This window comes from Podarcis cretensis, assembly GCF_951804945.1.
Source record: "Podarcis cretensis genome assembly, chromosome: 3".
NCBI classification, from domain to species: Eukaryota; Metazoa; Chordata; class Lepidosauria; order Squamata; family Lacertidae; genus Podarcis; species Podarcis cretensis.
Window position 1 is genome coordinate 116,103,584 of NC_137172.1, and position 25,208 is coordinate 116,128,791.

General features: G+C 41.7%; 1 protein-coding gene across 1 annotated transcript; it reads right to left on the reverse strand.

The window, feature by feature from the left end:
• Positions 1-306: 306 nt before the first annotated feature.
• Positions 307-25,208, reverse strand: ETF1 (eukaryotic translation termination factor 1). The gene is made up of 11 exons (XM_079969973.1): positions 25,080-25,208; positions 24,705-24,838; positions 11,320-11,495; positions 11,097-11,236; positions 8,635-8,773; positions 7,558-7,748; positions 6,328-6,457; positions 4,731-4,886; positions 4,205-4,269; positions 3,927-4,074; positions 307-2,175 (listed from the first exon to the last, which is right to left on the reverse strand). The coding sequence occupies exons 2-11, from the start codon at positions 24,788-24,790 to the stop codon at positions 2,093-2,095; spliced, it is 1,314 nt and encodes a 437-aa protein (XP_079826099.1). The 5' UTR covers positions 24,791-24,838; positions 25,080-25,208; the 3' UTR covers positions 307-2,092.

The window sequence follows — 25,208 nt, forward strand, 5'->3', positions numbered from 1 at the left end:
TTACTTAGGTAGCAACAATATGCTGGTGTGTTAAAGCAGTGTTTTCCAAACTTGGGCCTACGGCTGTTTTTGGACTACAACTCCCATCATCCCTAGCTAGTGGTCAGGGATGATGGGAATTGTTGTCCAAAAAACAGTATGAGACCCAAATTTGGGAAATACTGTGCTAAAGGCACCACTCACCTATTGCCAGATACGCTGGTGCAATTGTTCAGTATCAGGCACTAGCCAATCTTACTGTTTGGTTCATAGTAACTCACTATTGCAATCCTTCCCCGAGTCAAATAAAATCAGGAATCCAGGGTATATTCTTAAATATGGTTTAATACTCTTCTCCATTCTGTACATCACAACACCAAGATATCACTGCTTGGGAGCTCTCTGAAGAGGCTATGTAGTATGCAAAAGGCTAGGATTCTCACCCTTTTAATGTGTTTGTGTAAGTGTAATACATATCGGTATATATTGATATACACATCAATATATAATGCAATATATATCACCAGATATAACACATTGATTAAAGAGATACAAAAATTTGGCATCATTTCCAAACTTAAATAGTAAAAATAAAACTACAAAAAAAGGAGCTGCATACCCTAAATGTGAAACAAGCAGTATATTCAAAAATGTAAATTTACACCCAATTTTTTCTGCTCTTGTCATGTCACAGCAGACCCATTTACAATGGCAAAATCCAAGTGTACTGCTTTCTGGAAGAGACTTCACCCTACGTGAACACTTCTCGTGGACAATCACACACACTGCCTGCTTGCGGAGTTATAAAAAGATACAAATTCTATTGCTCACATTGACAGAAAGTCATTTTGGACCTCTTTTTAAGAATACACTGTGAGGAGGTTTACGTTAAGACAAACCCGCCCTCCAGTTCAAGTGAGACAGGATTATTGGAACGATATGCAAAGTTTGCCAGCTGGGGAGTTTTACCAATACATGAAGGACAAGAGGAAAATGTGAACACAGCTAGGCACTAAAATATCAAGAGTATCCTTTAGAAAACCAGACAGTCCCAGGGGGATTCGGGAAAGTGAGCTAACTGCCTTGCGTGAGCGATCCCACAGTGTTTAAAGTGAACCTTTGGCGCCAAGCTTCTAAAAAAAAAGAGAGAACTTGCTAATTTCTACAGCTGCTTCACAGCCCCCAGTGCCAAGGTTGACATCAGTCACATTTTGCTAGCTACTTGCATTTAAAGCAGTTTGTGAAATTTTGATGTTAACTCACACCAAGGCAGCTTATGCAGTCCCAAAGCAAAACTAAAAATACACCTCCCAAACCCTAGTAAAGAATAGAACCAAGCATAAGAAGCATTAGCTTGCTTGTGGAAACTGTTTATTGACTGACAAGAGGGAAGAGGGAAGGCCACACGACTCATAATCCCAATCAAGCCTGCCGAGACCCTGGCATTTTGATTGCCACAAATGAAACATACTTCTTGATTGAAACAAGCAGAGCTTTTGCAGTCAAAGATTAAAATGGGTGGAGCTCCCAGACTGTCTGAATTTACACATCGCACCTTTGAAAGCTGGCATGCCAAAAGGGTTCAATTTCTTTTACTTCCACCACTGTAGACCAAGAGCAATGGTTGCACCTCCTAAGGTTCTTCTTCCGCAGTCTAAGCCAAGAACGCCATGTAAATGGGTCGTCTCACTGCAAAACGCAGCGACTTAATTGCCTCCAATCAATTTAAGAAACAAACCAGTATAATCTATTAATTTTTCAAATGAAGGTTTTACAGCAGTTAATGTAGCATGAAGGTTAAAAAAATCATTTTCATAAAATACAAGAGCAACCAATTTCACCATTAAGTAAAAGTAAAAACTGGGATTTTTTTTTTTTTTAAATTAGTCCAAAATGGCATTATAGAAACTTAGTAGATTGCTGCTGTACTGACACTATGACAAATCAGTAGGGTTTGCTTCTTTCTTCTTCTTTTAAACCCGGTGTTCTGGATAAAGTTCTGGAAAAACTCCAATTCTAAGGCAGGGATCTGTTTTGTATTCCATCGCAAGCTTTCTCCTTGGGTATGATGCTGGAGGGGCGAGGCACGTTTTGCCAGACCCAGGTCGACTACCTAGTAGTCATCAAGGTCAAAAAATTCATCGTCTCCTCCTTGGTATTCCATTCCCTGGAAGTCCACTCGGTACCGCAAGATACCTTTGGGAAATAAACGTTAGAAGGAAGATGTTACAAACACTTTGTACCCCGGAGTCGAAAGAAGAAGACTGTACACGTTTCCTTTCCACCTGTATTGATTCAATTTCTCGGAAAGACCTGTGTAAAGCTGCAAGGCGGGAAGAGACCTGTGCCTAAGCTGGCAGGTGAATTCTTCAAGTGAGGCATTTGACTGGCAAGACCAATCTAAATTCAGAGGAGGTGGTAAAGAATTATTCCAGCCTGAACAAGCAAGCACTCACAGTCTGACCCAACTGCAGTTGAAATTTGGGATTCAATTCTGAGAAGTAAAAGGCCTGTTATCTGTAGTGAGAGAAGCCAACATCGAACGAGCCTATACTGTATGTGCAAATGAAGAAGTCCCCCTTTTTTCTTTTTTGTAACCTTTATTAATCTTTCCCCCCCTTTTTTCATGTTTAAAAGTTCTGATTCGTATGTATCTGCAATATAACTAAAACAAAACAAACAAAAAAAACCCAGCCTTTAAATTCCTGTCATCTTGACCAGTAGCCAACAAACAGAAATTATCACATTAAGTTATTCTCCATCAGTTATAAAATATTGACAGAGATGTGTCCGTGTATGCACTATTGGGGTCTCTCTCTCTCTCTGTAAGATGAGTTACTTGTAAACCGATTCCCTCTGTGCTCGGTAGAATGTACGGTTTCTGCTCTGGGTGGAGCATACAGGATGTACTGCCCCAAGGAAAACCATACCCCTTTCCTGGTTACAGGTTGTGTCCCCTTATGGGGACATAAGTCCCTCTCTATGATGCAATTCCTCCAAGATTACCCTGAAAAGCTTGTTAACAGACTTGGGAATGAAAGATAGGACCATGGGAAGCATCCATTAGAGAAGGTGGACATAAAGATACAGCAGATCTGTACTGAATCTGAATTTGTTTTTATGAATATGAAATCTCATTATTCTATTATCACTTTGAGATATCACAAAGCAGCATGAACCACAACTGCCTCAATCATAGATACTTATATGCGGCCTAGGACCCTCATACCTATGGTACTGCCTCTCCTGGTATGCCCCGTGGAGGACCTTAAGGTCCATAAATAACAACACTTCGGAGGTCCCGAGCCTCAGGGTGGTTAGATTGGTCTCAACTAGGGCCAGGGCCTTTTCAGAATGGTCCCAACTTGGTGGAACGCTCTGCCACAAGAGACTAGGGCCCTGGGGGATTTGACATCTTTCTGCAGGGCCTTCAAGGCGGAGGTGTTCCACCTGGCCTTCGGCTTAGACTCACTCTGACCCCTTATATGGGATTTGGTATATAAATTTTCCCATGGTTTGTTTTTTTTGCTGGCCCATGTAGGACCAGCATGGATAGCTGGCTCGGGTGAATATCTGATGTTTCCTCCCTTTATGGTCTTGATTTATGGGCTGGCCCCTGGCCTCTTAAGTGAGATGGGCGCACAACCCCAGAGTCTGTCAAGACTGGCCCGTACGGGCAGGGGTACCTTTACCTTTACTAAAATGAGGCTACATTTTTAAGCTGTATTTTAAGCCATATTTTAATTAACTGGTTTTTCCCCTATTACATTTTATTGTAGTTTATATTTGGTGTTAGCTGCCCTGAGCCCGGCCCTGGCCGGGATAGTAATAATTATTATTATTATTATTATATTTAACAGTTGTAAGAATTCACTAAAGTAATGTAGGGTGCTGCAATTGTGGGTTACAAGAAACACACCACTCTGCCATTTCCCCTTTCCAATTACCTCCAATTCCTCCAAATCCTTTCACAAACTGGGATCCTTCCTGTGACTTATCTGTCACGATCTCCAACGTGGCTCCAAACTTCTTGTAGTTGTTAGCAAACCACTCAAGCAGAGGCATGCTTTCTATCAGCTCGTGTTCCTGTCCAGTCTAAAGATGAAAATGGAAGAGAATTGCTAAGCAAATCTATTTCCTGTACTTCCATCAATAGCTAATATGCCAACTGTCTTAGGTTGCTTCGTAGCTAACGTACGAAAAAGATGCGGCTTTGCATAAATACCTCTTTATCTGTGAAGTGAGATTTATCTTTTTCTTGTTCTGGTGTCAGATAGAGAATCTTCTCCTCTGTAAGGGGAAAGAGAGAGAGAGAGAGAGAGAGAGAGAGAGAGAGAGAGAGAGAGAAGTTTAAGAGGCATATTAGTAAAAATTCCCCAAGACAATCAGATTGCACACGCACCTGACAAATGAAAAGCCAAATGTTATTAAGCTCAGGGAACTAGAACATCAATTTTTGTGGAGAGGCATTTTTAGCCCAGTCACCATACTTGGAACATTATGGAGAAAAGGTGCAACTAGAATGCAAGCTGGGCCAAAAAATATTGGGGGATGCGTGAGAAAGCTACTGGCTAGAAGCCGGGACCACCTATATTCTTCAAGGAGAGAATGTATATGTTCGATGTGTCGTTAAATGCCATCAGTGTGAGCACATCTAAGAGCCAAACTGCTTTACATTGTGATCTACCCATGTTAACATACAATTCCTATTCCCCTAGATCCCAATATTTGTGTAGATAGGAGCTACGTACCTTCTGTGCCTTGGCAATGGAGAACATATCTCATTATATCCAGGTTCTCATAAACTATCAGGATCTCTACTGCTCCCATTTCTAAGGCTTTTAGAGTGTCTTCAACACCAAAACAGTATTTTCCTGTGTCCTGACTGATCTCATCAAAGTATCGGCCTACATTTAAAGAATACAAGAGAGATGGAAATGAACATGTCATACATATTTTTAATCAGTGCAGACTGGAACACAAGAGCAACTAAATTTCACGAAGATCACCACACTGCTGTGACATTAGGGAGACAATGTTGATTACGTTCAGAAAGGTGGAAGATAATTACTTTGGCGGTACACGGACAGTTGACTCACTGACACTTTCATAGTTACCAGGTTATGTACCCTGTGGCCTGGTTCAGAAGTCACGCTAAACCATAGCTTAGCATGACAAGAATGGGTCTTGGTAAGTTTCAATCTCACTTGCTTCCCGCCCCTTTTAGCAATGCTACAAGGAGGAATCCAACACCTTGCTGGGTTGTTCAAACCTGAATGACTGTGGTTAGTCTTAACCAGTGTTTCCCAACCTTTGGTCTCCAGCTGTTTTTGGACTACAACTCCCATCATCCCTAGCTAGCAAGACCAAAGGTCAGGGATGATGGGAATTGTAGTCCAAAACAGCTGGAGACCAAAGGTTGGGAAACACTGGTCTTAACTATGGTTTATTTGAAACATGCCAATTTCAAACAGTGGTTTATGAAGCTGGCTTGTTTAGAATAACAATAGTTATATGATGAGGAATTGACACTAGACGTCGTTATCTGTCAATATAATTAGGTCTATGCATCAGATAGATAAGGAACTTGTCCCTCACTTCATTATTTCATGAGAATTAGGCATCAGATGTGCTATACATCAGAGGACTTGACAGCTGGCCTGAGGAGAGGAGGAGCCAACTAGCGGTCATGTAGTTGGCCCAGCCATGGAACTGCCCTGAGACCTCCGGGTATAGGGCAGTATATAAATTCGAACAACAACAACAGACAATTAATTCTGATTCATCACTGGGAACAGAGGGAGGATGGGCACTGTGCCAACTGCAACAGATAAGAGAGGACCTGCTATGAGATTATGCTTGCAAGCCTCTATTTAAGCGTCTTGACTTCAGAGGCTTGGCAAGCCTTTGCACAGAGTTCTACCGGTGAATGGTCAGTGTTGGTCTCACCAACTGAGCGAAGGATCTGCTGCACCTGGGGCTTCGCAGCAAATGAGATGAACCACAAACTTCGCCTTTGCAGTTATTTCCCCCAATATCCTTTTGTTCTTGCACTTCTGGCTTGGTATCTTAAGTGCAACTGGTTAGTGAGTATGATATATAACTGCTAGATGGATTCTTTTGTTTATTAGGTGCCGTCTTGTAGTATTGTAATCTTTGCTAACCAATAAACCACTTTCTTTTTTTATCTAACAGTCTGCCAGTCTTCCATCCGCTGGGATCCTAAAGAACCTATTGCCTGCCCCTTGCTCTACCCACTAGACAATACACCCTTCCCAAAATTGTGCTTTACCAACACCTTGAGTGTCAGCTTATGATAACCGATTAATTATAGTATTTTATTCATACCTATTAGTTTCTTTTCTTGAATGAATTTCACATTAGATAGGACCTCAGTGGACAATTCAATTGCTTGATTGAATCCATTTTCACCACCATATGAGATGTCAACTAGCTTTAGTACTTTGGACTGCAATCGCTATAAATAAAAAGATGTGGTGTTAGAAGACACATTGCATCAGGCATGAGCAACCATTATGTCTGTTGAATGAAGGCAGCATTCCCTTGGGGGGGGGTGATATGTTGGGGGCCAGCAGCCAGCAGCTGTTGGGGTCAAAACCAGTAGCTGTGGTTGTCCCCTTCTCTTTTTACCTCTGGCCCAATGGACTGCTGGGGGAGAGGGAAGAGCACAAATTGAACTAATAGCCTGCAAAGGGCTTTTGAAATCAGGCCAATGCTTGAAAGCTGCTCACCAAAGTAAATTAGAAGCCTATAGTTTTACACTGTGGAGTTAACACAACCTCTGGTTGCAAATGAGGTTGCCTCATACTTTATCAATACTAAAATCAGGAGAAACTGGGTAACTAATATCAGGCTTTCACCTTGAAGGCAGTGAAATCCCACCCTCAAAAAAGGGTAGCAAATAACTCGTGTTATCATTTCAAGAGGAAATTTGCAAACCCTCTGCAAAGAATGCAAATACACGGGTAGCATTTGGTGAACACCCAGATCTAGACGAATAATCTGAATGATTCCAATGGTCACATGATAGAACGTTAGTGCCTGCACATCTCTTTCAAGCTTCTTCTCAGAGTTAATGGCGCCTCTTTTTATTTTATGTATTCACTGAATAAATCTCTATACTATTCTTTGTCAATAACCTCAGAGAAGTTTTCATATATACAGTGGTACCTCGGGTTAAGTACTTAATTCGTTCCAGAGGTCCGTTCTTAACCTGAAACTGTTCTTTACCTGAAGCACCACTTTAGCTAATGGGGCCTCCCGCTGCCGCCATGCCATCGGAGCACGATTTATGTTCTCATCCTGAAGCAAAGTTCTTAACCCGAGGTACTATTTCTGGGTTAGCGGAGTCTGTAACCTGAAGCGTTTGTAACCTGAGGTACCACTGTAATTAGAATTATCTAATTATCTAATTACCACTGTAATTAGAATAATCATTAAAACTGTAAAGCCCAATATCATATTAGAAGCAGTACTAAAATCTGTATCAAGTCAACAGCAGAAAGCAGTCCCTCATTACAAACGGGCAATTCTCCATCAGCCAAAATCCCCATTTACCTGATCAAACATGTCTGACTGACTTAGTTCAGTTTTGAAGTCAGCTGACCCAGCTAAAACGAGACCAGCCACGTTCACCTTGTCGCCAGAAATGAACAGCTGTACAGCCGTTTCTGCTACTTTCCTTACATAGTTGTGCCGCTTCTCCATTCTCAAACGAGCAAAACGCAAGGCAGACTGACCTCCTCTTCCTTTGAGAGACAGAGGTAAAAGCACAGCAATAATGAAAGTTGTTTCCATCCCCAGGTTTCTCCCCCCCCAACCCCCATTTTTTTAAAAAAGCCAAATGTTTTAGAATTCTTTCATGTACTTTGAAGTGCTTGGACCACATGTTTGTCAAAGCATATAACCAAGTTCACACAAAATACATGTCTATATTAATGTTCACACACACTTGTTTCAAGGCAGATTATTATAAATTATGACTCAGCTGCAATTACCACAACAGCATTATTGTGTGAGGACATCGTGGATGGTGCTCATCACATGAAGCCAAGCCTATTTAGTGATCATACTTGCTGCACAAAGCACTATTACTGGCTGTGTCGATTGACTGCTTTATTAGTGCAATGGCAGCTTTCTGCAAAATCACAAAGCCTTTAAGCAACAGGATGCTGGTCTGTATCTATCTGCAGTATTACCGTATTTTTCGCTCTATAAGACGCACCAGACCATAAGACGCACCTAGTTTTTGGAAGAGGAAAACAAGAAAAAAAATATTCTGAATCTCAGAAGCCAGAACAGCAAGAGGGATCGCTACGCACTGAAAGCAGCGATCCCTCTTACTGTTCTGGCTTCTGGGATAGCTGCGCAGCCTGCATTCATGCCATAAGACACACACACATTTCTCCTTACTTTTTAGGAGGGAAAAAGTGAGTTATAGAGCAAAAAATACGGTACTACATTCAAGTTACCCAAATAGCATAGAAAACAATAATTTAGGTATTCAATATCCCTCCTTCCAAATGACATGACAGAGCCACTTACAAATGTTCCCAATCATCTTCTCTTTCCTTGATAAACCATGTTTTGTCCTATCTACTATTAATAATTCTTGGAGCTATTTTTACACATTACCATGCTTCTTTGGGAGGTCGACTGTGAACTTGTGCAGCACCTCTCTGGTGTTTCCTTGAAGAGTTCCGAAGAGTGCACCACTACCATCTATTACAATAAAACCAAACTTGCTGTCGTCTGACAGTAGTGCTGTAAGGGCCTGAAAATCAATGCAGCAGATGTCAGTGCTATACTTACGATATTCAATAGTTACTACGGAAAGTCTGTATCAATACGATCAATCTAGGAGGAGGAATGTTCTCCTGTTCGCCTTTATCCCTTTTAGACTCTGAGAATCTATCTTGACTCGCTTCAAACTCGTGTAAAAAAACAAGTTAATTATGTTCATCTAGGGCCTTTTTGAATTTAGGAATGTCACTGCTCACTGTGCAGCATCCCTTTAAGCTTGCTAGAGAGAACTGTTAGCAAGTTATTTCTGATTATGATGATGTGCAAGCTGATTGTGATGATGTGCTAAGTAAGGGGAAATAATCAGAAGCCAGCTTGAGTAAGTAGCAAATGGGCAACCCAATAAAAACACTTTTACACAAAAAACATGCATTATTTTATGAAAGGGAAAAGAAAAGCAAGCACCAGAAGAGAAAAGGCTCATGGAGAAAAGGCTTGATGGAGAATGTATTAGTTATACACAATAAAAGTCTGAAGCTTGCATTTTGTGCCATCCCTGCAATTAATTGCTCCCCTAAGGCAATCAGCAATTGTTTGAGTAAGTGAGCGTCAAACAGGAACATCAAAGCTCAAGAACCATGACAGCAACACGCACAGGTGCAATATGACTCGGCTGGAATGGCCAGCCCAAAGTGGCCAACTTAGCATTTCTGACTAGAAACAGTGTTAGGGGTGTGCAACAATTTAAGCTATTAAAAGCCTTTCACAACTCCATCGACTGGCACACCACATGAAAGAACTGGACGTTACGAATAGGTTCTGAGATGCAGGTGGCTGTAACACTGGCAAAAACCTGCCCGAAATGTATATTAAAAAGGAACCATAAGCATAGACCAATATAGAAAAAGGAAGTTCAAGTCTTTCAGTCAGAACTGGTGTCGCATGAATACCAGACCTTTTCCAATGATATTTGCTGCACACATTGGAGACATTGAGCAAGGTTCAACTAATGAGTCCCATCAATCGAAGCCCTGAGCAAAGCCTTCTACTTGCTCAACAGGGCTTCTGCCCCCCCCCAAAAAAATGGCTCGGGTGTTTGTGTGTGCGCGCGTCAGGAGAATCTCTGGAACAGAATGAAGGGGAAGGAGAGGGTGGGATTTTTTGGTCTGGAAAGTCAAAATGTTTATGCTGAAGGAATGATCAGAAAAATGTTGAATTTCTCCCAATATGTGAGAAGTGGGAACTGTTTTTGCATCTTCCCCACAACAATTGCTAATGCAGTGTCTCTCCCAGAAAGTGGGAGCATAACCAGTGTTTTTGAAACTCCCATTGTTCTAGGCACATTTTGCGACAGGGAATTTCATTACCAAGAGCAGCTTCTGAGCTCTGGGCACAGTACTGTGCCTAAGATGTAAGGAAAGGAGGACCCTTTTCTGCCTCCCCACTTCCAGAAATTCTCTGAAGACTGGAGAAGAGACCCTCTCAAGAATATTAGGGGGGTGGGCAGGGGAAGGACATGTGAAAAATGAACATAATATTTTAGCTGCAGTTCATTCATTTTCAGCTTTGTATTCTTGTTATACAAAAAGCACGCCTAGATATTCCATTGTTGTGCCCATAACCTAGGTTTAATGTGCCATTTAGCTCCTAGCTTTCTTTATCTCAGTTTCCAACACTGAGCATAACACAGTACACCAATATTAATTGATCTGGGCATCACCGACATGGCAAGTTCACAGGCCGATCAAGAAATGGTGTCCCCTTGCTGCACAACAATTCTGAATAAACCAGATATCCAATGGTTACCTGGAAAAATTAGCCAATGAATCAGAATTGTTTCTGGACTAAGAAATAACACAATAGCTATCACACAGTTTATCTATAATTATGTGTTTGAAGTGGAAGGTAAGGCCTAGTAAATCACAGTGTTCAACTCCAGGGGAAAAAATCCCTGTATCTCATTGTAACAGTCCACTGAAATCACTTGCATAATCTGGCATTTTATGTCTGCAATTTGCTCAGCTCACAATTACATTTACAACCTTCCAGACAAAAATGAACCTTTGGATCCCAACATTTGTGATGGCTATCAGCCTTTGTTTCTGGAAAGGTCTGGACGCTGGGTGTATAAGTAAACAACCTTGCTTAGTATCTTTGTATGTGAAAAGAAACAGGAAATCATGTTTTGAAGTAAAATACACAAGTGTATGTTGAATTCAGAAATAGGTTGCTATAATTAACATCTAGTAACCGACGCATTGTATACGATAACTATTCATGAGCATACTGCAAACTGAGCAAAGTTATCATGAGCCAAATTTACAATCTGGCTAGAAATGCAAAATGACACTTACCTCTGTATGGAATTTATTATCGCACAAATACAACGATGTATTTATTGGTTTGAAAGGTTCAAAATCAATGTTCACTTTCTTCTCCTTTCCTTCTTCTGTCACAATTGTTCCACAGTATACAACAAGACCATTTGGAGGTACTGTAAAAAGCACAGGGTGCAACCTTAGATGATGCCAAAGCGAGCGCAAAGTTATTCATAAAGTAAGCAGAAGAACTTTTTACCTTTGTTATAAAGTTTTAGCCGTTGCTGTACAGATGTAATGGCGCCGAGGACTGAAAGGCGATTCACTCGAGATTTAATGTTTGATGCTGTACCAAACTCATCCGCTAACATCTTTGCTACTCGTGAAATCTGGTCTTTGGGGGGAATGATCAATGATATCATGCTGGTGCCATTGCTGGGGAAGAAGGAAAAGAAACTATGTTAACACAAGTTGTGTGACTTCAAGCCTGGAAGAAAGCATGCCCAAAACTAATCTCAGAAGTTCAAGACTTTCTATTATTTGCAACATCCTTTTGGAAATAAGGCCTTCCATGCAGGCCAGTTGCTTATACTGACCACAGGACTACTATGAGCCTATGTACACACCAAGTTGGTAATGTTATATACAGTGAAATAGCAGGCATGCCTTCTGGGTCAAACTCACCTGATCTGCAGTCCCAGAATCAAGCTGTGGACTGAAGCTTGCCACCCCACAATTTAAAACAGGCTACCTCTTAGAACCTACTAGTTTAGCTGTTATAAAGACTCGATGACAAAGTTAGCTCCCACAGCTTTCTTTGTGCTTCTCATCTTTGTATAAAGGAAATTCCACCAGTTATTAGGGAGTTCCTAATATTTATGATAAGAATATTTAAAAGTTTCATCACAACTTCTGAATGTTTATGAGAAGCACATTTTTATTCTGATTTGTTTTGAGCCAACAATCTATACCTTTTCTCCAAACAGAGATAGTTCTTAAACCTTTAAATTTGCCTTATCTGAACTGAACTGACCAACCCAGAAGGTAAAGGAAACTTTGAGGCTACTGCATCTTGAGAAATACCAAATCTTTCTTCAGGTATTTTCATCCCTGAAGTCTATGTGCTTTATGAGGAATTAATGCCTTAACTTCCTAGCTGGTTCCTTCCAATGTAAGGGCCAGAAGAGAATGGGCAACTCAAATAGCCTTTGGAGACTGCCTACTTCTACAGTATTAGTGCTATTTTCTGAAAAATATTATGTCTTAGGTAGTAGCAAGCTTCCAAATGCACACAGAGGGGAGTTTTATGTGCTTTAACACATTTCTATACCTCCCTTCACTGGATCAGATGTCACAGCAGTGAGTCATATCTTTCACAATACAATAAAATGTAGCCCAAGAGACAAACCACAAAACATGCCAAAGTATAGAAATTTTTAAAAATGCTTTAGTAAATAAAAGTCTTAACCTGACATTTAAAAGCCTGGCAAAAGATTTGTACTGCAACTTATTCTGTTTGCTAGGGCTCGCAAGATTGCTAGGAAAGCTGTACAACAAAGTCAAAACAAGATGCATAGTTCAAGCACCCCAAATATTAGATCAAATTGAATATACAATATTTACTTCTCCTCACCCTGAATTTAAGACAAGAAGTCTGACTCGTAACAAGTAGCCTGTACTCAATAAGAGAGCAAGCCTACAATGGTAGGATAGAATGTACTGGCATATGGGAGTTCCACAGTTCCACATTTTTATGGAAGGGAAACCCACAAGACAGACTCACAACGGCAGCCAGGAATGCAAATCTAACAATGGGACAAGCCTACCACATGCTTCAGTAATTTTCATTTTTTTTAGTTTACTGAATTGTTTAAACAAGGAGCACAACCCCCATTCCACCCCCAAAAAATCTCCACTTCCTCCTTGTCAACTAACCCACACAGATCACTCTCCTATTGGGGAAGAGAAAATTTCTAGTACACTAAAAATGTAGCAGCTAAAAATTTAACCATGCTTACAAAACACAAGCTTTCAATATGTCAGTTACAAGCACTAAGGTAACACTCCTTTCTTTTATGTCTTTGCTCTCCCAACCATCACAGCTACAATCAGGGTTCAAAACTAGCAGGGCACCAGGCACATTTTGCACCTAAAGATTCTCCATTTGAGAGCATCTTAAAACGTATGGGTGCCATTTGTTGTGCCTGGCTGACACTCAAGGATTACTGAAATGTATGTGCTTTGAAGCCTCAAAGTATATGTTAAGGATGGACAATATGTTAAGGAGTTTAACAATAAAGAGTAGAGTGTTTTGGAAACTGAAGTATGCTACCAATATTTTTTACTGTAAACACCAAATTAAACATGTATTAACAATTTCTGTTAAAAATGTGGTATTAAAAATGTGTCACTTATGTGAATTGTGTATTAGTTCATGCTTGGGCTCCTAGCTTTTCTATCCCATTTTCTAACATTGGCTATGATGGACAGAGGAAGTCGCCAGACCTACTCCTTTTCATTCAGATATGTGGATTTTCACTGTAGTGCACTTTACAGCACCTATACCGTGAGACAAGTACAGTAAATGATTTAGCTGTGTCAGGTTAGATGGGGTTTTTTTAAGGCAAGAGGCAAGGCCATTTATGATACTTTATCTATATAAATTTACATCTTATATAAAAAGTTGTATGAAATCATCCACATACTGGACCTATACTGCAGGGTGTTAAAATGTGTTTTGTAGTTCGGACAAGGTGCAGACAGTATTAAAACTACATGGAAGTCTTACTGCTATAGCTAATTAGATCTGAAACGCCATGAAAGCAGTTTCAGTGACTTCAAGATACTAATTGTTAGAGTAGCCATTTTAAAAGTTTGTACTGTACCATACCATATTTTTCTACAGTTGGGTCAAGTTTCTTTAACTTTTCAAAAAATTTCCAAATCTATCAGTATATACTTCAGTTGCGGGGGAGACCTTTTATCTTATCTTAATTTCCACTCACAGTACAAGCCAATTTCTACATCTAACTACTCGATGCAATGTAAAATCACTTCAATGACAGTAAGGTTTTTTCACTTCCTTATGTCATTTTAAAAAAGGATACCAATTGCCACCTCATGGAATACACTGCTGCCATCTGCTGGTTAAATATCTTATCAGAACAAACTGTGATCAAGAGGAATGATAACAGATCTGTGCTGTCTTAATCAAGATTCAGATTAACTTTCAGCATACCGTAGTTTTAGTGCTCTAGAAACTGATCCCTGAATACTGTCAATTATTCAGACGATTTGGAATCCTCAGTTGGCTTCAGTAATCAAACACTGTGTGTTGATTAACTAGAACTCAGGCTATCTGGGTATTATCATGCTAAGATAGAAGAAAATTTATACAATTACAACACAGGCTAATGGTAAAATATCTTTAGAAACTACCACAAATAATGTCCTGCCTTTCTAGGACCAAAATTGTTCATTCGTTCTCTCTCGTGTGTGTCACAAGTGAAAAACCAGAAGAGCATACCTCATCTCAGTTAAGGAAGACCCTCTCCAGAGAAATGTGCCCAGCATCATTCTTGTGGTATTTTTCGCACATTTTTTTAGCCACTCAGCTCTTTTAAACAACATATGCTAATGATCTGGGCATCCCCATTTATAATTTGTGTTCTATTGCGTATTTATGTTAATTGTTCTTCTACTTTTTCCGCCAGAATTCATTTATGCTTTTTCAATACCGCATTTCTTTAAAAAATTATGAGCCAACAAGAGAACATTTGCTATTGGGCAGTCATACAAATGCAATTAGCACTGCTTATTATTTAATAATTAAATTATGAAACAAATGACTAAGTAACAGCTCATGAGGTCATTATATGGATTACCAAAATGCGGCTTCAAAACACTTTATAGTACAAAACCACACTTCTTACTGCTCCACAACTGAGGGGTTCCCCACAACCACCCAAGGAGCTTCACAAATAGTAATTTAAACCTATGTCGCTTACGTCCAAGTTCAACACTTTCACAAGAGCATATGGGTAATATTTCAACACAGTGCACACATCTGGGAGTTCTCTTGCGCATCAGAGCAGTACAGTTACTAGAGCAAATGACTGCTCTCACAACTTACGCATGCTAGGATATGGATTATCATTAGAGAGACAAAGTGAGTGCCAATTTACTAGCCAAACAGGAAGCTTGTATAAACAGCTGATGCAGCAACACTCCAATCCCACTTTGGTTACTAGGCCACTATAGCAGTTGCCTAGCTGCTGAAATCACACACACTGGTGTTTTGACTCCACCCTAGGCAAAGCCTGTTGTGGGTGCTAAGGAATAAATCTATAGAGCAATGACAAATGGTTTCTTTTTCTTTGGGGCTACTCTCTGCTCTCTGAGGGCAGGTAGCATATTCTGCAACAGGAACTGCTCAGGTTCTAGAATAAGGTTAATGTCAGCCAGAATGCGCAACTCATCCACTGCTTTCTTTCCTAACCCCATCCTCCTCCCACTTTGTATACTGTCTACTAGAATCTGAGGCTGTAGGCAGGAACTGTCCTATGTTTTAATATCTGTATGGTGCTTTGAAAAGTTCAGGTACTTTGTATTAGATAAAATAATAATCTAGCAGCAAGGGTTTCACAAAAGTGGTGTGCACATGCTAATGGACATAATTACTTACAAATATGTGTTCTTGTATATGGATGCAGAGTGGTGATGTAGATTAGAATTTACACAGCTTCTTTTTTTTTTTTTTTTAGTAAAGTGGTTCTTAACTGTAAATATTCCTTAAAACCTATTGGAAGTCATGGTGGACAGCATAATTCAGGCCATCTTACAGAAGAGGTAGGAGCCTAGGGCTACACAGGCCAATAAAAAAATCTGATGGACTGGGAGCATTTCTGCAAGGCTCTGCGCCCCTGAACTATTTCATGAAATAAGTTTCCATTATGCAACTACCAGCCCATGGTTCTGGGCAACTAAACGAAAAGCATCTGAGCATGTTCTAAGTCTTAAAGTTTTCCTGGTCTAAGTCAGTGGAGACCTATAGGTAAAGGTAAAGGTACCCCTGCCCGTATGGGCCAGTCTTGACAGACTCTGGGGTTGTGCGCCCATCTCACTCAAGAGGCCGGGGGCCAGCGCTGTCCGGAGACACTTCCGGGTCACGTGGCCAGCGTGACATCGCTGCTCTGGCCAGAGCCAGAGCCAGAGCCAGAGCCGCACACGGAAACGCGGTTTACCTTCCCGCTGGTAAGCGGTCCCTATTTATCTACTTGCACCCGGAGGTGCTTTCGAACTGCTAGGTTGGCAGGCGCTGGGACCGAGCAGCGGGAGCACACCCCGCCGCAGGGATTCGAACCGCCGACCTTTCGATCGGCAGTTCCTAGGCGCTGAGGCTTTAACCCACAGCACCACCTGCGTCCCAGCAGTGGAGACCTAGCATACCATTAAAAAATCCCAAACAACCCACTGCTTTACATGCAATGTATTTTTATTTAATACCTTTTCTACCTCCACCTTAGGGATATGTAATGCGACAATAACTGGTGGATCCTGGGCCCAGAGGACTGCACACTGAAGCTCCCCACCTCAACATGCACTATGAAGACACAGAAAGGGGTGCAGATTCATGAAATGCTAAGATGGTCTGAAGTGAAATGTGGAATAATGTGATAATGAAAAGGTTAAGCAACAGACGCAAGAGCAGGCACACGGTGAAGTCATAGTCTGAGTGCAATCTAAGTGCACAACTGAGTTGTCTCCAACAAAGCCATCCTGTTAACTCAAAGACTTCCACCTCTGTAGCAGGCCTACTTCTTCCTCTCTAATTCGTTCAGGGCTTCTTCCCAACCCACCCTCCAGGGTAGATCTGGGAGGAAGCACAGGGCAAGCACAGTGATAGAAAGTCCCATTGCATAGACATAAATTATTGTGCTAACGGGACTTTGTTGGATACCCTTAGATATGATATAAACAGAAGGCACTGGCAAAATAATTCTGGGAAACATAGATCAAGGCAGAACATTTTATTTACAAAACTGCTCATGCACAAATGGAAATCACTATTTAAAGACAAAAACCCAGGATCTGTCTCTGATGTAACTTTCTCATTAAGCTCCTCACAAAAACGAGGCCTACTTTCCTGACACCCCAAAATGTGCAAGTTAAGCACACTAATACCAAAACCTAAGCTTTTAGGTTTTCTAGCCAACCTATTGCTTGTGTAAAATATTTTTTTTTAAAAAAAAAAAAGGACAATGAAGAATGGAGGTGAGTATATACTCACTTAGAGATATATAATTACAGGTGATTCATATTTAAATAAATATGAAGGAAAGTGTAGGCAATTGGTTGAGAAGGGTCATTTTGGAAGTTGCATTCTGAAAGCGTTCCTAACGTCATGCTAGATAATTCCTGCCATCAGCACTAAACAGGAAAAAACATTAGGTAATGCAGCTCCTCTATGGAAGAGTAAGGAAGCAAATACATCAGCCAGTGAGACCAGACTCTCTGAAGACAGACAAAAGAGCAGTCTGTATTCATACTAAAAATAAGTGGCACTTCAAGTGAAGAGAACACACGTCTTCTCCAGATGAGGCTTCATGTGACAGCACAGCCATGCTGGTGATGATACAAGTTGGGCACCAGGTTGGCCAAGGCTGTTATGGACAAACAGATTTTCAGCATGCCTCCCCATCTTATGTTTATGGCTTTCTCTTCTAAATATCTGAATTTCAACTCCCCGTCTCCAAGCCTTATAAGAGTCCAAAGCTTTGATCTGCTAGGTTATCAGGATGCACCTTAATGTGGTTTCTGCTCAAATAAGCACAACCAGAATGGCACAACCATCTTGCAAGCTTCTAATCAAAGCAATCACATGGCAAAAAAAAAAAGAAAAGAAAAAATCCTAGTGCTGGGCAACTCAAGAGTACAGGCAACGAAAGTTTTAGACGCATCCAATATGTGCACGACTATGCTCATGCGCTGAACCTGGAAATGACAGAAAAACATCACAAAAAGCAGCAGCACAGGGTGTCTTCAGGCTTTTGCAAAGGTGTTTCAAATAAACACAATTTCACTTAAATGCACAGTGCCTTGGAACATAACCCCCACTTAAATTGTGAGTTGCCTGTGCCAAAGAAAAGCCTTGAAAAAATGTAGGATGCTTTCCCCCTCACCACTTAAAAGCCATGCTGGGTTGCATCCTGAAGTGAATCTGCAAGAAGTGGAGCTTCCTCAGCAAAGTTGTGGGCCCTCCCTAAGTACCGTATTTTTCGCCCCATAGGACGCACCTGCCCATAGGACGCACCAAGTTTTTTGGGGGGGAAATAAAGAAAAAATTATTTCCCCCCCAGGCGCTTGTGGGGCCGGCAGCGGGGAGAAGCGCTCTTCTCCCCGCCGCCTGCCTGCAGACCAGGTCCGGGGACAGCGGGAGGACGCGCTGCGCCTCCCAACTGTCCCCAGAGCTTGCGGGACTGGCGCTGCGGCTCTCCTGAAGCCTGGAGAGCGAGAGGGGTCGGTGCGCACCAACCCCTCTCGCTCTCCAGGCTTCAGCGAAAGCCTGCATTCGCCCCATAGGACGCACACGCATTTCCTCTTCATTTTTGGAGGGGAAAAAGTGCGTCCTATAGGGCGAAAAATACGGTAATCTTAGTTAAAAACCCAGTACCCACTTCCGTATTCATTATATCTTCCAAACAGTTTTTGGAATAAATTCCATGTCAAGTTTCAATATGCTAATTTATTTCAACTATTTATATGCCACTTAATTCCAACCATCTCGAATCAAGAAGAGTATATTAAACTTCCTAGATCTTGCTTCTCTAGGTGTGAGCATAGTTTAACCTGCAAAAAGGCAACAAGGCCCAAGATATAACCTGGGCATCCAGAACTAAATCTGGTCCAGAACAGTACCTATGGCTTCAAGTAGAACGCAGCTCCATTCAAAAGAAAACACCCCCCACCACAATGCATGCACACAGGTCCCACAGAAGGCTTAAGAATGTGTTTGTCTGGATTCAAGCTTATTTACTCTCATCAGACATACCACTGTTGCTTCTGGGTCACAGGAGAATAGTAGAGCTGGGTGTCTTTAGTACTTCAACGATACCACACTCCAAACCTCCAGACAGTCCTTCTCAGTAGCTTTATATAGATACTGAACATAGGAGCGAATTTGAAACTCTGCAATTCCCCATAGGTTAACTCCCAAGTCCAACTGCTATCTTCCAAAGTCATCTTGGAAATAAAGAGTGCAACCTGGCAATCAGGCAGTTCCCAACAAGAGGAGATACATTTTTCTTTTGTTCTGGATAAACTTTAAAACATTCCCTGTACTTCAGATATATGAATATGTGTGGAAAGAATAAAAAAGGATCACAAGAGTCAGGACTACAGTGCTTTGTACGGCGGCCCATCCTTCTATGTCTATCACAGTCCCACTCCAAATTCAGCTGGCCAGCTAATAAAATTTCCATGTGATTTCTTAATACTTACACAAAAATGTACTGAAGGTGGTAGTGGATTGTATTGAAAGTGGATGACCAATTTTATACTTGGATTACTGTTCAGTCATTGTTGGAGCTTCTTCAAACTGCTCAATTGAAAAAGTCCAGTATTTGTACTCCTGAGAAAGGCTATTGTTTATTGGACCACTTAATAGAACAGAGGATTGTATAAGATTTGAAACAATTGTACTGTTAAATCCAAGCAGTAAATATTATTTGTTGTGGTTTTATAGTTCCTTTGGTAATAGTCTCAATGATGAATGTAATGATTAAAGTAAGCAGGATGTAATATACTGCCTATCTAGCAGTAGTGTGCAATAACAGAAATTTAGTATAGGATTACTGTTTGATCTTAATTGTTGGGGCATGGACTTTGCTTGTCTCGCCAGCTTTGCTCCAGACCATCCACCACACAGGAGAAACAAATCAAGACCCCTGGTTTGGCCTTATGACTGAATCAATTATTGTGGTTTATTTGGAGTGAAACGAACTACAATTTCTGGATTGAATGCAACTCTAAACCGGGGATTACGGATTGTTTATACCACATGTGTATGCTGGCTGTTTGGCAGTAATAATAAACATTCATTCTACCACAGGCAAGAGGGGAGAAGCAAAGCAGTACAATGGCTAATCACCTTCAGATTCTAAACCCATGAATTCATTCAATCTTTTCTACACTTGGCCCCCCCCAAACACACTTGTATTTTTGTTAAAAAATTTCAAAGAAAACCTGCAATGTTCTTCCACGTTGCCAACAGCTGATTGAAGTCAAAATAATCAGCATGGTATGATAATTAACCAATGCTGCATACAGAGCCCAGAGATGCTTTGGGCTGCCTGGGGTGGATGACTGCATAAAGCAGATTAATCAAGAATCTCCACTTGCCAAAAAAGTTTTAAGTTTCCTATTTAATCTAAACCTCCACATTTTGGAATGCAGTAAACTGAGAGACCATTTCGCTCCTGCAGTAATCTGTACCCTAACACCAGTTGCTAGGCATTAGAAAATTGTAAAGTAAAGAGACACAAGAAAGGCTTTTCCCACAAGACACAGCACATTCAACAATAATCTTAATCCTAACATGCATTTAGCAGGGTACAAGTTCAGCAAGTTCACCACAAACAATAAGTCAAATTCCTCAAAGCAGGACTCACAGCAGCATGCAAAAGGTTATGCAATTATCCTCAGCTATATATACACATGTCTTTTTAAAAGCCAGAGTTTGAAAAATTAACATTAGGATCTGTCTCGAGACTTCTTAGGGTCATGGCTTTTTCTTTTTATAAAAATACCAGGTGTAATACTTACTGAAAGGTTATGATCAGTGTTCAAAACTCCCATTGTTCTAGGTGCATTTTGCGACAGGGAATTTCATTAGCGCAAACAGATTCTGAACTCTGGGCACAGTACTGTGTTTAAGATTTTAGATTAAAACTGCAGAGTGGAAGGAAAGGAAGACCTTTTTCTGCCTCCCCACTTCCAGCTACTCTCTGAAGACTGGAGAAGAGACCCTCTCAAGAATATTAGGCAGGTGGGCAGGGGAAGGACATGTGAAAAATGAACATAATATTTTAGCTGCAGTTCATTCACTTTCAGCTTTGTATTCTTGATACAAAAAAGTGCCTAGACATTCCGTTGTTGCGCCTGTAACCTAAGTTAAAGTGCCATCCAGCTCCTAGCTTTCATATCTCAGTTTCTAACACTAGTTATGATTCTGATACTATTCTTTTTAAGCTTGCCAAAAATTTGGGACAGTTCATTTATACTTGAAGGTGAGGGCATAGCTGTAAGGACTGTGCAACCTTAGTATTTACTACACAGTATTCAAAACTCAGAGCCTCAACATCAAAAGTCCTCCAGCCTTTCCCCCAAATTGCCAGCAAAATCTAATGAGGCGTGTTACTGGAATGTAATGTTTATTAAAATTTTGATACATGGCAATGAGGCCATATGGAGTATGCAATGCCACACACACACACAAAACGGATGGGATTCATAGACAGACTATCCCACATGTGGCGTTTTGGAAGCTGCTCCTACTTCAGATATGCACAATCATTTCTAAAGTCTCACTGCTGTGTTGCACATTCCACACACTGAAAGACCATCCTGGATCATTCCTTCTTGACGTTTAAGTTTTCACAGTTCGGTTTTTATTTTTAAAACACACCACACATTCCTATTGCCCTTATTATTTGCTTGTGAGACTGTTAACACCATACTCCAGAAATGTCAACCTGAAGCCTCAGCAACCGAAAATTCAGTACAACAAGCATTAGTAATGATAAGCAGACCTTCTCATGTTGCTTTTTGACTGCTATCAAAGTTTACTACCTGGAAAGAGTATCCAATCAACTACCAACACAGAAATTCTCATTATCAACAATTAACCAGTGGGTGGGATCCAGGCAACCCAGTATACATGCACAGAGCACTTCAAACTTCAGAAAGGCTTTTTAGATGTCTGTCACCAGAAGGAGGGAGTTTCCTTGTGCAAGACACTGTCTGTGGCACTTTGTATCTTGACGTTGGCCACTACAGTCTAAGAGAATTTCCACCTCACTTCCCAGGCTGCCACAAACACTTGGAGCTTGTAAACAATTTGTATTCCTTGTCTTCCTGACACATGTTCAATAGTGAACACTTCTTTTCAGTGGCAGCACATTAAGTGCCAGCAGAAATCAGAAGCATGTCTCTGTCATGTGGGTTCCATGTTTCACATAATCCTCCAACATGGGAAATGTAAGGTTGCATATAAAATTAATGCTTGCGCTCTCTGTGTGAGGAATAATTGCTAATATGCTGAAAAAAGCCAGTAATTTCTCGTTAGACATAAGCAGTTGCCATTGAATCAGACTACTAGATCAGCTATACCACTGGGATTTAACTATAGACTCCAAACAAGGTACAATAAATCCATAATGAAGAGCTAAAGTGTCCAGCTCCTTTAGCAAATATTCTACTTGGATTCGGAGCTATGAGGCTGGGCATACACAAAGTAAGGTATCAACAAAAATGTTTCTGAGAATGTACTAATGATATACAGGCATAATCTGCACTAGTTTCCACTAGAGCATATCAGTTCTGAAGTTTAATGTCTAGCAACCTGTCCAGTCACACAGCAAATACTAACTTCGTTTAATTATAAAACGAGAGCAAGAGTTTAATGAACAGAGCACTTAAGTGTGGTACCATGTGCCTTTTCCCAAAACCAGGCTGTCTGTCATATTACATGCTTTCAGCTCAGTACATAAAAACCTACATGGGCAAAAACTTTTTTTGGGGGGGGGGGGATTGATTTAACTCCACCACAAAACACACAGCAAAGTGGCAAATGTAAAGTTCCCATGTGAATCTAGGAGGGTAATTGGTCTGGCTATGCTTTTCTTTGGCAGCTGATGAATCATAGGATCATACAATTATAGAGTTGAAAAGGATCTGAAAGCTCATCTAGTCCAACCCCCTGTAATGTAGGAATAGGCAGGTCGCATGCATGGAATTTACAGCTAAGTAGTTTCCCTCCTGAAGGGCCAACCAATTCTGGCTGGCTTTTATAGTGAGCCACTATTTGTGATCCCCACCAAATTCACACCACTCCCAAGTCCTCTGGCACACAGATAATTCAGGAGAAGAAAGGCATCATTCTCACTTCATGATAGGCTTCTGAGACAATTGAGTCACCAAAGCACAGCACCTCCCCTCTCCCAAGTCATCCATGTATGTAGAGAGGAGGAAATAGGCATGGCCTGTTCTTCCCAACCAGTATAAAGTGAGACTCTCACACTCTCTTCAGTGCATGGAGAACTTCAGAGCTCTGAAATAAAAACAACTGCCACAAAGGCTACTATTACCTGGTGACCCCCTGGTAATCTCATTTGCAGGCCTTCATTCCCTACTACGGTCCTTTATTAGGAAAAACTAAACACACAAAAAAAATAGTCCTCCAAATGTGTACAACACAGTGAGAATGGAAGGAAAACTGCAAAAGGAAATATAGCTTTATAATCAAGAGGCTGCACTTTTGGCCCCAAATTAATCTCTGTATAAACAAAGACGCTAGTGTGGGGGTTTTTTTAAGTCACTCCTCCTTCACAGGTGAGTGTGACTACCAAGCAAGTAATTCAGTGGAAGTGGAAAAATGTAGCCGAAGAAAACACAAGGCGGAGAACTGCACCTCACCTATATACACCTCTACGAAGAATGGAAAAATTTAAAGAAACCCAAGAGTAGTGGAATGTCTCCACTCCAGATGACGAAATGCAGGGAATGGGGTGGGGGTGAGATGACTCTTGATACCAAGAGACAAAGCTAAATACAGCCTTTGAAGCAGGGCCCAAGTCACACGAACCCACATGCTTCACATTCCTTGTTTGGGGATTCAAGGTTGGGACCTGGGCACTCAAAACATTCACCTTTCTCTTCTTAGGTGCCCACAATCCTTCCCTTTGCCTTCTATGCACCTGTAGCTCCATATGGACCTTGGCCTCCCAAAAACAGAGGCAACAGGAAGAAAAGGCCTAACTCTCTCTTGGAGGGGGGGGATAACTCTCTCTTTGGGGAGGGGACCCAACCCATATGTCTGGACCAAATCGCTTTATAGCTGTCTGGAAAAAAAAGGGGGGAGTTGAAGGTTTCCACACAGGGGACATCCACATGACTGAATAGTTTTTTGCAAGCCCAGAAAGCTTCCCCTTGCCTTTTATGCACCTGTAGCTCCATATGGACCTTGGCCTCCCAAAAACAGAGGCAACAGGAAGAAAAGGCCTAACTCTCTCTGGGGGGGGGCTAACTCTCTCTGGGGGGGGGCTAACTCTCTCTTGGGGGGCCACCCATATGTCTGGACTGATTCCCTTTATAGCTGTCTGAAAAGGTTTCCACACAGGTGACATCCACATGACTGAATAGTTCTCCATAGAGGAGCGAACCAACCCAGTTTTGAAAAGGGGGGGGGGAGAAAATACTTCAGCCTGGCTTTCTTCCTGAAATTTTAAGCTTTCTATACAGAGGCGATTATTATTTTTGGGGGGGGGAGGGGAGGCGAAGCGACTCCTGTTCCAACCACCTCCCCCCCCCCTTTTTATAACCATGAAAAGGAAGGTTTCTTCCACCCAGGCCCTTCCCCGCCCTCACCCGCGAGCCGCCTCGAGGCTCTTGATGAGCTTCTTGATCTTCCAGATCTCCACGTTCCTGTCGGCAGCGCTGGGATCGTCCGCCATCTTCTCCCTCCTCCTCCTCCTCCTCCTCCTCCACCGCCCCTCCTGCGGCTGTTCGAGTCAACCGCCAAGGCCGCCGCACGAAGAGAAGAGGGGGGGGGGGGAAGAGAGAGAGAGAAAAAAAAATGAGAACGGAGCCTCGTCTGAGGTAAAAGTAAAAGCCGCCCCGGTCTCCCGTCTCTAGGCTAGGCCCGCCCCGGTCTCCCGTCACCGCGGAGTGCGGCCACCACAAGCCCAGCCAAGCGCTCCTCTGAGGCGAAAGAACGGGCGGGCGAGCGCGCGCCTTTTTTACCTCAGGCCTCGCCGCCGCCTCCCTTCCCTTCCTTCTCCGGACGGCAGCGAAGGGCTCCTCGCGACGGCGCCTGTGACGTCGCTGACCGGCTTCTTCCTTCCTTTCCTTTCCGCCTCCCTCGCTCGCTCG